This window comes from Medicago sativa, chromosome 3 (genome assembly GCF_051527215.1).
Source record: "Medicago sativa cultivar Bolivia chromosome 3, Bolivia_mono, whole genome shotgun sequence".
Classification (NCBI taxonomy): domain Eukaryota; kingdom Viridiplantae; phylum Streptophyta; class Magnoliopsida; order Fabales; family Fabaceae; genus Medicago; species Medicago sativa.
The window spans coordinates 50,916,059-50,929,178 of record NC_140751.1 but is presented as its reverse complement, the minus strand read 5'-3'; the positions used below and the strand labels follow the sequence as shown (position 1 = coordinate 50,929,178).

General features: G+C 31.3%; 1 protein-coding gene and 1 long non-coding RNA gene across 3 annotated transcripts; both read left to right on the top strand.

The window, feature by feature from the left end:
• The first annotated feature begins 1,093 nt into the window (after positions 1–1,093).
• LOC146938085 (uncharacterized) lies at positions 1,094–3,625 on the top strand. 2 transcript variants are annotated; one of them, XR_015031118.1, is made up of 2 exons: positions 1,094–2,312; positions 3,316–3,625. It is a non-coding gene; the product is annotated as an uncharacterized LOC146938085 (long non-coding RNA). The 2 variants fall into 2 exon arrangements; XR_015031117.1 differs by having other exon boundaries at positions 1,094–2,317.
• Positions 3,626–7,338: 3,713 nt separating this feature from the next.
• On the top strand, positions 7,339–9,665 carry LOC146938084 (uncharacterized). Its single transcript, XM_085752112.1, has one exon. It carries the CDS (start codon positions 7,553–7,555, stop codon positions 9,542–9,544), a length of 1,992 nt encoding a protein of 663 aa, XP_085608238.1. The 5' UTR covers positions 7,339–7,552; the 3' UTR covers positions 9,545–9,665.
• The last annotated feature ends 3,455 nt before the right edge of the window (positions 9,666–13,120 follow it).

The following is a 13,120-nucleotide window of genomic DNA, read 5'->3' as shown; positions in this document are numbered from 1 at the left end:
TACTTGTACAATTGATTCTACTTTTTTTTGTTGAAGAATACAATTGATTCTACTTGAAACTACAATTTATAGTTCTTAGCTTCTACAATTGATTTTACCCTTAAATTATTCTAAAATTTATATCGATAACAACATGGTCCGTGTATTATAATTATTATAAATTTCGTATCAATGATAACGTGTCCCATATATCAGTATTAGTTTAGTCATTGACAACTTAACCAATGCATTTAAGTTAATTATGAAATAGGATCACGAAAAACTTTTCAAGTGTATGATAATTTTGTTTAATCAATGTCAACGTTTTAGTGCATTTTATTAACGACGGCTTGTCTCAAGTATAATAGTAAAATTTATATCGATAACAACATGGTCCGTGTATTATAATTATTATAAATTTCGTATCAATGATAACATGTCTCGTATATCAGTATTAGTTTAGTCATTGACAACTTAACCCGTGCATTTAAGTTAATTATGAAATAGGATCACGAAAAACTTTTCAAGTGCATGATAATTTTGTCTCAAGTATAATAGTAAAATTTATATCGATAACAACATGGTCCGTGTATTATAATTATTATAAATTTCGTATCAATGATAACATTTGACTTTTTTGGTTCATTGTATAAGTGATGTATCTAGTCTATATTTACAATAAGATATATTAATTATTATATGAACATAAAAAGTCATATATATTTTTATTAATATATAGTCAATACACCCACATATTATATTATAATAATGTTTTGTTTTAATAATATGTTTGAGTGTGAAAAATATTAATATGCGTCCCGTGAAAAAACATAATTAACGTATATTAATATGCGTCCCGTGAAAAAATATAATTTTCGTGTATCAAACTTAGTTTAGTAAGCGATAACTTATCACTTTTTTAACGGCAAATATTATTAACACCTGTACAAAAAGCACTAATAGGCTTGAAAGTAAACAAAACAAAAGAAGTTCTCCCAAAACAAAAAACACAAAAGCAAACGGTAGCTGCACATGAGCAAAGCAAGCCCCTGCTGAATAAAAATGTATGGCGCAGCAGTTGATAAAGAAAATAGCAGTGTTAGTCATTTAATTATTTTCATTTAATTAGCCAGACAAAGTACACATTGAGACCCAGAAACAATAACACATGTCCATTTTATTTTATTCTGTTTTACTTTCCAATGTAATTTGTCCTCTTTTCCTGTCATCTCCTTTTTCTCTCTCACAAGCCATATCTTCTTCCTTATCTCCTCATCTTCATTGATGACTCATCCAATTGTAATCCAACAACCCACTCACATTATGACATTTTTAATTAGGTTACTTTAATTCTGTTTTTTTTCCTGGTTTGTTTTTAATTATGGGTTTTTGTTGAGTCCCATTTTATCAATACGCTGTTCATCAATTTTATATTTATTTTTTATTTTCGTTCTCTATTTATTGAGTTTATTTTTTTTTTATTATTATTATTATTGTTATTTATTATTTTGTCCACAAAGAATCAATTTTTTTATTTGGTCCAAAAACAACCCATGCTCCACTGTCATCTATATAAACTCTTACTTCTATGTTCTGCCACACTTCTATGTTCCTATAAAGTATCTGCTAAAAATAAAATGTTTTTTTATTATTATAAGCACAACAAATTATTTGCCACACCACATATACATACTACCATCATCAGTCATCACTCTCTCTATGTTTAATTATAATTATGTTTGCCATTAAAAAATAAAACACTTTATGTTCACTCTCAAATCCTCACACGTGTAACCAAAAAAAAAATCCTCACACGTCTCATTATAAAAAAAAAATCCTCACACGTCCCACCAAATTTTTTTTATTTAATATTTTTTTTGAATGATATATTTAATGATATTTAATAATTTGTTAAATTTTAACAAAATCCTCACACTTATCCCATCTCCCATCTCTAACATACTCATTTCCTTTCTTTTGCTTTTGTCTCTCTCTCTCTCGTCTGAGACCATCCATAAACATCTTTCCCACGACCAACAAATCCGACCAGATCTACATCTTTCCGGCGACCTTTATTAAAAAAAAAATACATATTATTCATCACCTCATTCTCCTCTTTCTTTCTATGAAATTAGATTTTCAAAAGCACCATTTTCAAAAGCACCATGTTCGACCTCATTCATGGAATTTTGCAGCCGATCTGGAACCTTCATCATGTAAGCTCTCTTTTGGACCTATTTCATCATGATTTGGGCATCAAACCGTCGGACTTCTTTTTTCAGACATGCAACAACAACAACAACAACAGATAAAACAAATTAAAGGGTTTTAAAGTCAGGTTTTATACTCATATACTTAAGAGATACTCTATACTTAATCATATGAAAGTAATTTTTCCATCTCTAATTTGATTTGTATCTGTGGTTCTTATGAGTCAACAAAGCATGTAGAAAATATTTTATGTGGTATTTTTTGTTGCTGGTTAGGAAAAATAATAATTTTGAAAGATTTTTATTTTATTTTTGATAGTAAATCGGTTTACTATCAATAATCGGTTTATTGTCAAAGAATTTTTATTTTATTTTTCTTGTTGAATATGTTGTTGGATCTATGTCTCTTCATCATCTTCTTAATTTAAAGAATAATATCATTCCTTTTTTCGGACCTTTTGACAAACAGAGTTTGTTATAAAAATTATGGAATAAAATAAGAACTCTTTTGGTATTCATTTGTTGAAAAGAATCTTTTGGTCGAGCCTAGCAATCCAAGTAGTAGTAATCCACTACTAACTACACTAATCAATTCCTTCAAAAAAAAAAAACTACACTAAATAAAAATATGTCAAATAAAATACTGTCTTGAGATTAAATTTCTTTCAAAAAAAAATTTGTATTGTTTAAAAAATTGTTTTATTTTCGTACCAGTAGATATAAAATAAGAACATACAAAATAAAATAAAGATATTCAGTTTATTTCTTCATAATAATGTATTTCTTTGTAGTTTGTTGAAGAGCCATGAACATCATTTGACTTTGCTGCAAACTATCACCAGTCAATTTTTGGGGTCATAAATCCAACCTTTTTTTTATATTTAATATATGAAAAATGATAGAGGAAATTTTGTCATGGCACATCAGAGTTCTCAACTACTCTCATGTGATGTACCATGTCATAACAACAAAAATCTGAAACCAACAAAAAGATATATAATAAAATCAATAAAACTATTTAATAATTCATCTTAAATTTTGATATTTATTATTCTGTTTAATTTTTGTTCCTTTCATTTAAGTATGTATACCCAGATTTTGTGGACATTTTTTGTTTGTTTTGCAGAACATCGTGTCCCCAGTAGGAGAGCAACTTTTAAATCATCTGAAAAAAAGGTGGAAGAACAGAAATGGAACTTAAAGAACAATAATATAAAGAACAAAAACACTTACTTGTGTCTCTTTTCTTTGTTTGTAGATTGATGAAGAGACAAATACTTCTTTCAACTTTCCTGCAATATCATTTATAGACCAAAAAATTGTAGTTGAATATAAATATAAATACAAATAATGAAAGGTATATGTTAGATAAAGAAAAAAGGAAATTTTAGACACTTTAAACATCAAATGAACTTGTAGATTTGAACTTGTAGACACTTTGAATATCATGTTTTTGCAGTACTTGAACTACTTGTTATGATGAGTAAAGAACTTTCACGTTTCCTGCAAAATAAAATTAAAGAGGAGAAGATGAAGATTAGAAAGTTTGAAAACATACAAAATAAAATATAGAACTTGACCTTTCTCATTATTTCTCTTCTCTCACTTGGTTGTATTTGGAAACAGAAAAGTGAGAATGATCCACCATTGTTGAAAGTGCTTTTGAATATATGATTTCAAAAGGTTGGTGTTTTAAAATTTAGGGGGGAGTTTCGAAATTTGAATTGTATAGTGCTGGCACATTTGGTGACATTGAAAAATGGAAAATCCTTTAAACATAGCATGGGTAAGCTTTTTAGACACAGTTTACCCTTAAATTGATGGCAGGGCAGAAGAAGGGATTAGGGACAGAAGTGGAATTTCCACAATATTCAAAAGCACATGTATGGAAAAAGACCATAATTACCCCAATAATTGTGACCTTTGCATTAAAAAGGGATTAGGGCATTAAAGGGTTTTCCACAACATAAGATTTTCTTATATTAATTAAAGGAGATGAACATACTTGTTTGGTTTGAGATTTTCAAATAACAAGCAGAAAAGGGTAATTTCGGGGTTTCAATATTTAATATGCTGTTGTCAGGTTGCCTAAAACATGCTACTGTCCGCAATGTTTGGTGCCAACAAAGAAACCGTTTTTACGAAAAACCATTACTCAGTTATAATGATATACTGGTAATTTTAATGATATTATTTGTTAATTTTCTTTTTCCACATTATCTTATTTGATTTATAGAAAATATATATCTCTAAATAAAATAAAATAAAAAATTGATGACACTTTTCTTTAACTTGGTATCCTCCGACCAAGAGCTGGATTGAAATTCATGACCTCTATTAAGCTAGAAATAAATTTCTTACCATCTCATCCAAGTGTTTTGAAGTAAAAAAAATGTATATACTTTCGATATAGTAAAACACATATTCTAATTTAAAAGGATGAAATCTAAAAATAAAAAAATCTACCAATAAATGATATTAGTCTGTTTACGCGTAAAAATAATTACCATGTTAACCAATTTTGGAAAATAGATGATTGAGCAATCAAGAGAGGAGGCTCCTATGCCGAGTGAAGGATAGGCAATGCTAGAGCTGCCGAGCGAGGACGAAGATCCTTTTTCAAGGTCATTAATTAACTCAGAGTGTGGGTGTCTAAGGCTAAAAAATAAGTCAAAGACATAGTGGGACTCGACAATACGCATTACCCACGTTCAGGGGAGGTTTCACCGCCCGGCGACCCCGGGCGGTCGCCCGTGCTCGATCGATAATTTTTGCACATTAGACCCAACCCAAAAGCCCATTAACACACTGACAAAAAGAAAAATTTGGGTAAAATCTGAAAATTCTCACACGCAAATAGGCTCGGAAAAGACATTTACCTCCTAATTTTATTTAGCACACTATTGACGGATTCAACTCTTATTTTAACGGGTTAATTGTTCAAATTGACCATGTAATATACATTATGTCTGAAAAATGACCTTATAAAATACAAAACATATATTCTAGCATTGTAACTTGAATTTCTTCTTATTTCTGACCACCCTATAATATACGCGTAGTCTAAAAATGTGACATACATGTTGAATTTTTTCACTATTTTTTCATACATGTTTAGCACATTAAAATATAGCTTTACACAATTCTTCGACCAGGGATAAATTAATTATGAATTTTTATTCCATCATAATTATGAATTTCTTAAACAGTTTATAATTAATTTGTATCTTGTTTAAAAACTACAAAATTTCATTGTGAAGGTTCTAATCATGTTCTAGTCATGTCAACAAAATTAGGGAACTAAATTTGACTTGTGAGTATACGCTTACGCGGAACAAAATTTCAATTTTGCATGTTTTGGTTGAAAAATAAAAATAAATTTAAATGACTTCGAAATGCTATGAAACTTTACAGTTCCTTTTTATGTATTTTTATAGATGTCTCTGCAAATAATGAGCTCAAAATTCGATTTATAGGTTGAGATTTCCGTTGTTTTGTTTTTTGAGTTTTTGACACTTAAATTCATAATTCATAATTCATGTTTTGTTTTGTTTTCAGACTTCACGTATATTACATGACCAATTTCAATTAATAACCCTATTTTAAATTGTACTTTTGTTGACAAAATGAGGACCCTGTTTATGACTGTTTATATATTGTGTCACATGTGAATTTGAAATAAATTTTTTGCCCGAACTCCATAAATTTCCTGGCTCCGCCACTGCCCACGTTCTGCTCTCAACACCAACAATTGTTTTCGAAGAATGGGGGAACATGACGTGATCAACCATGCAGCTGCAAATTAAATACCTTGTCAATGGATCATGGCGAGGAGAGGAAACTGAAGCCGGACATGGGACGCCACGTTCCCACTACCGTGAGAGTTATCACGCAACACCCGTAAAAATTAATTGAATAGGGCTTACACATTTTAGGCCACAATGTTTGTCTAATAGGTAATATTTATACTATAAATACTTTGGTCATACATTGTAATTAAGACAGGCAATCATTCTTATATTAAAAAAAAAATTCATTTATCTTTCTTTTTTTCTTTATGCATTTCTTAGTGTAGGTCAAAACCAAAAAAATAAAAAACAATAGTTAATGCTCTAATGGAGTAGTTAGGGAACCCACACCTGAGGGACATAGTTCCTCCATCTGCGTCTATTGCTTAAAGTAAAGGAACTCATAGTTCAGAAAACTCATGCGAACTCGACAAATTTTAGCTTCCATCAACATAGTCAAACTATTACGCTTTGTTTTTGTCATGAAGTGACCACATACCTAAAACTTACTCACATTGGAAGGTCTCGTGTTCGAATTTAGATGATGACGTTAAACCTAACAATATCAGTCAAGCTAGGCCTACGACCCATTAAAAAAAATCAAAATATAATGGAGACATATGTCTTTTGAATTTTAATTTTATCATACTATTTATATTTTTGTGTATTAAGTACTAAAAAAATGGCTTAATTACTCTTTTGATCCCTTAACTTATTTTTTGGTTTCGTTTTGGTCCCTTAACTATTAAAAGTTTCGTTTTGGTCCCTTAACTTACTTTTTGGTCCCTCTATTAAAAGTTTCGTTTTGGTCCCTTAACTTATTTTTTGGTCTCGTTTTGGTCCCTTAACTTATGTTTTGGTTTCGTTTTGGTCCCTTAACTCTAATACATTCATCCTAACGTAAAGGGCCAAAGTGGTTGACGAATGAAGAGTTAAGGGACCAAAACGAAACCAAAAAATAAGTTAAGGGACCAAAACGAAACTTTTAATAGTTAAGGGACCAAAACGAAACCAAAAAATAAGTTAAGGAACCAAAACGAAACTTTAATAGTTAAGGGACCAAAACAAAACCAAAAAATAAATTAAGGACCAAAAGAGTAATTAAACCTGAAAAAATTGTTTTTCAAAATATGTGTAGGCCATATCTCAACTGATCCCACAACCACAAGGTGGGTTTGTCCCTGCGTTCAATCTAACAATAGTGATACTAACAGTAGTATGAGTTGAACTAGCTTTCTAGCAGTGGATTTTTTATAACAAAATATAGTTAAAACAAAGTACAGGAATCCTAAGGAAAAGACAAAACAAAGTATACACACTTCACAAAATTCTAATGCCTCCTCCATTCAATGTTTGGTCTCAGAGATCAGTTACAAGCATAAAAAAGGTAATTTGGGTTTTCTCACACATTTCCCATTCTTTTCCTTCTTTATGTGCAAAAATGCTTTTGTGAACTGAAATTTCCCAAAACATGCTACTTTACTATTTAAACATTTGAAAGCGACCATTCTTTTTCTTGGTAGTGTAGTTTTCAAGTTTAAAGATTTGAGCTTTTTGAACAATAGTCTCAAACCCATGATGAAGAAGAAGAACAAAAACCTGTGGGAAGATACCATCATGGAGGTGAAGGAAGATCACATGCTTTCACCTGCTGGTGATAGTGATCCAAAGTTCAGAACAGCCCATTTTCTCAACCCTATTGCAAACTCCATTCTTGAACTTACCCTCAATGATTTTAACCGTAACCCATTTTCATCATCATCATCATCTTCTGTTTTTGAACCAAAAGAGTGGCCTTTGACAGTTCATTTTGATGGGTGGAGCTACAAACAAGAGAAATGGGTTTGTTGGGTTGATAAACTTCAACAAAAGTATGAATCTGTGTGGAAGAAAGCTGGAATCTTTGATGCTATTATGAGTACTAAATGCTACATTCATAAAAATCATAACTTGCTATATGGGGTTGTTGAGAAATGGTGTTCTGAGACAAATACCTTTGTATTTCCATTTGGTGAAGCAACAATCACTTTGGAGGATGTTATGGTTTTGGGGGGTTACCCTGTCCTTGGTGATCCTGTTTTTACACCAGTTAAAGACCATGAAATGATTGAGGTGGAGAAGAAATTGATACTTGCAAGACAAGAACCTTGGAAGAGTAAAAAAGGTAAGCCTAGACCATCAACATGGATGGATATTTTCTTTAATAATGGAAGTGAAATTGAGCATGAAACATTCCTTGTTACTTGGTTGTCAACTTTTGTTTTTCCTAGCAACTTAGTGAAAAGTTATTTGTTTCCTATTGCTATTCATCTTGCTAGAGGGAATCCTATTGCTTTGGCACCTGCTGTTTTAGCTAGCTTATATAAGGATTTAGCTTTGTTTAAGAAAACAATTGTTGATTTATCAAAACATCCTGTTGGTGGTGATAGATATCCTTTAGAACTTACTCTTCAATCACCCTTTTATTTGGTTCAAATTTGGGTGTGGGAGAGGTTCAAAAATTTACAACCACACCCACAAACCATGTTGATCAACTATGGAGACCCTTTCTTGTTTAGGTGGCATAAGGTTAAGGCCTTGAAACTTGACAGTGTTAAGTTGGCCTTAGACTCGGCTGTCGATGATTTTCTTTGGCGTCCTTATGTTAGATATGCTGATAATTGTGGAATGTTTTATCCAAATGATGAAATTTGTGTACCATTTAATGAGGATTTGGATAAAAAAATTCTGTCATTTGTTACATGCTTGAGAGTTTCCGAGCTTGTTGGATTTGACTCTATTGAACAGTATCTACCACATAGAGTTGCTATGCAATTTGGAATGGATCAAGATGTTCCATGTTATGTGCCTAGGTTCAATGAGACTAAGTCAATCGCTTGGGAAAACTACTGCAGGCCCATATCTGATAAAAATTTGTATTTTCCACCAAGATTATTTGAGGCAGATGTTACCATGCGTTATGTCAGGTGGTGGAAGCAATCGGTATTGTGTTGCGACAATTTTGTGAAGAATGCTGTGCGGCAGAAGAGAAGTGCAAGCTCAAGAAAACATAGACCTTGTGTAAGAATAGCTAACAACAGTGATAAGGATGTTGGTGTTCCACCTCGATTTCCTCCCAGTCTTGGAAAAAATTGTGACTTTGGTTCAAAATGTAAAACTAGGAAGATTGATGATCTTTATACTGATGCTCCTTATGAAATTTCTGTTCATAATTGTTTGAAAGTTGTTGAAATTATTGATGCAAATGCGAGAAAAGCAGCAAAGGTGAAGTCATCAAAGACACAAGGTAAAAACCAAAGCTCTGCTATTAGCGAAAGTAATACTGTTGTGCAGCATGATCTTCAGCATCACTCTGATATGGCTGCTCAAGCAGAAGCTAGAGAAACGGTTGAAGAAAGAGAAGATGAAGCTACGGGTTTGTTAAAAGAGGAACTAGCGCGTGTAGCAAGACAACAAGAAGAGATCTTACGGTTAATGGATTTGAGGGAGAAGAGGGATGAAGAGTTGAGGCAACTACTCACCAGTGTTCTAAGGAATCAACAACAACCACCACCATCATCTTCTTAAAACTCTATTTTCTTTTTAAACTCTCTTTATCAAACTCATGACAGTGATAGATGGTCTTTTCATACCCTATATTTTGTTGATAACAAATGAAAGAGAAAGTAATACTAGCTTTTATGAGTTATGATATATATGTTTTTATTAGTATCTACTATGCTTGTGTTACTTATCTTTGGTAGTATTGCCATGACTAACACATACTTTACTATATTTTTCCACACAGAGAGAGTGAGAGAGTAAATCTGGTGAGAAAACTTAGTGTGATAAAACATATATAATGAAGTGCAGGGATGCATCCAAAACAAAAATTCTCAAATCTTAAAATTGTGGGGGTAAAAAATCAGAATATATAGTCTACTTAAGGGAAAGGGATGTAACCTCAAGAAACTGTATGCTAACTCACTGCATATGGAAGTCTGTCCTTCACTAACAGTGCCTTTGTTTCTTGTACAACATGTGCTATGAGTGTCGAGTACAGTGTCCATTAAACTGTGCAGTGTGTGAGGTTCAAGTAGAGGACGATTGTCACATATAATTTCATTGCAGAACTAGTGCAGAAAGCTGGGATATTGCAGGATTGGCGCACCTTCTGCAGAATTGCACGCGGAGATTTTCTTTGTCTGATCAAGTGATTCTTGACATTTGTACTAGAGAGACGGAAGCTGCTGTTAGTCGTGCATTAGTGCTGTTATGGGGGATTTGGCCAAATATAAATGATTTGATTTGGAACCAGCAGCATCTTAGTTCAAGTCAAGATTGTTAACTCTGTGCATATGTTGGGAATTGAATGGATTGCTGCACAAAGCCTTAGAGTAAGGATTCATCCTGATGTTAGCAAAAATAACACCACACAGTGGCAGAATTCTGATCAGGGAAGGTTACAATATAGTGTAGATAAAGTGCATTGAGTGTGACTACTTATGGCTGTTGCATTAAAAACAGTTCCGGAGCATTGTTAAGGCGACTACGGGTTGGACAATTCCAGAGATGTGTGTTCTTAAAGCTTTGGCTGTTGGGTTGTCGAATGCAATTCAGTGGATGCAGCAAATGAGATTGAACAGTGTGACGTTTCTATGTCGAATGCAATTCAGTGGATGCAGAATATAGCCCATTCTTTAGCGAAGGCAGTCATTTCCTATGCTAGTCGTCATGTTTGAGTTTGATCCTCTTTGTATTCAACCTTATTTTATGAATGAATACAAAGAGTATATAATCAGAACAACTTCAAATGAACAAAGAGAACAACTATCTGTCAAAAGTTCAGCAAAACAGACCAACTCGACAGATCCTCACCAACCTTCAACCTTCAAGAGAGACAGCCCTTGCCACTTTCATAAACCTTAACATAATCATAGTAAACATCAAAAAATCCAAAGATACTAAATTGTGTACCTAGTTTTCTAATTTATAGAACACCAACTAATTGGGTAACTAACGCCTAACAAATTTCTAACTAACCAACTAGTCGAGATACCCGTGCTGAGCACGGGTAGCGCGGCTTCGCCACGCTGTATGGCCGCGGCTTCGCCGCGTGTCTTGTCTTGGCTGTGCTTGTCATAGTATTTTTTTGTCCATAGTGAAAATATGTAAAGTATTTAAAGCATAATAATGTATATATTGATCGGTAGTAATGAAAAATTGTAAAATAATTAAATGTTAATATGAACAAATATATATTAAATTTTAGTATTGAAGATGTTAAAAAAGCTAATAAATAAAAATAATCATAGTTTTTATTTACTAATATGTTTTAGTGTGAAAAATACTAATAAGCATCCCGTAAAAAAATACTAATATATATTTTATCAATATATATAGTTCTCATTAGATTTCATAAATAAGAATATACTAATATATTCCCATAAAACAAACATATACTCATATATATTTTTATTAATATATAGTCCATACACAAACATATACTTTATTAATATATTAATAAAACTTAGGCAGTTCTTTTAAAAAAAATAACTTAGGCAGTCGCGGTGTTTAAATAGAGATATTAAAAAAATACTAATTTTTTTTAAAAGATTAAAAATACTTATTAAAACTGATCACTCGTTATAATTACTAAAATGGGTCCCGTGTTACAATTGTACACTCCAAAGGGTTTTTTATTGATACATTTAAAAAAATGGAAAAAATTGAAGTATGATTAATCATAGTATATTATAATTTTTTTGTTTGTTTTAGTATTGACGATATTAAAAAAAAATGAAAATAGATTTCACAAATAAACATGTACTAACATATTTCTATATAAAAACATATAATGAGATATAATTTTATAAATATATAGTCCATACACTCCCATATATTTATCAATATATAGTTCCTATTAGATTTCAGAAATAAGAATATATTAATATATTCCCGTAAAACAAATATATACTCACATATATATTTTTATTAATATATAGTTCATACACCCACATATATTTTTTGAAGATATTAATAAAACTTAGGTAGTCACGGTGTTTAAATAAAGATATTAAAAAATACTAATTAAAACCGATCACTCGTTGTAGTTACTAAAATGGGTCTTGTGTTATAATCGTAAGCTCCATTTGAATTTATAAAGAAATATATACTAACATATTTCTGTAAAAAAAATATAATGAGATATATTGTCAACTTACAAACAGTGTACAAAAGAAGAGTAAGATTAAGAACCATCAATTTCTTGGCAACTTAGAAGCATCTGTTTCCAGCAAAACAAACAAAATCCAAATTAAAGTAATAAACTGATTATGAGTGAACAACTTGAAAGCCATGACAGTGAGTTTGAAGCCATGACATTAAACTACCTAAGAGGAAGTGTTGTTGTTGAAGTGGAAGATGAAAGGAGGATGTGATTGAAACTGAATTATTAAATTAAATAATATTATATAAAGCATGGAAGTGGATGAAAATATAGTAGCTGAGGACAGCTCAAAAGAAATAAAATAGAGTAGTTGAGGGTGTCAGATCATTCGGGACGATTTTGTGAAGTGTTTTGTTGCGATAATGAGCATTTTCCTTTTTATATTTATCTTTTACAAATCTTGTGTTTTTTTATCATTTACGAATGATAAATATAAATCCTGTGTTTTTTATGTTTATCATTCACAAATCTTGGTCCCGTGTTTTTTTTTTTTAAATTATCAATCACAATTTTTGGTCTCGTGTTTTTTACATTTATCATTCACAAATCTTCCCGTGAATCGTTATATTTATCATTCATAAATCTTGGTCCCGTGCATTTTTAAATTTCTCCGTCAAGAATACTATTCCCGTGTTTTTTATATTTATCATTAATAGAGTTTGGTCCCCTGTTTTTTTTTTATTTATCACTCACAAGTCATGGTCCAGTGTTTTTTTTATATTTATCATTCACAAATTTCAGTCCATATTTTTTTTAAGGACATAGTTAAGTTAGATGAAATTTAATAAATAAGAGTATAATAGTGAAAATAATAATGAATATTGAATTAATATTTTAAAATGACAATTATTTTGAAAGAAAAAAAAAATACTAAAGAGACAAAAAAAATTGGTGGTGTATGAGGTTCTTGAGGTTCGAACCCCGAAGAACCTTAC

Bases quoted from the DNA above. Each gene is read 5' to 3' on its own strand.
- LOC146938084 (XM_085752112.1), top strand. From the start codon at position 7,553: ATGATGAAGAAGAAGAACAAAAACCTGTGGGAAGATACCATCATGGAG.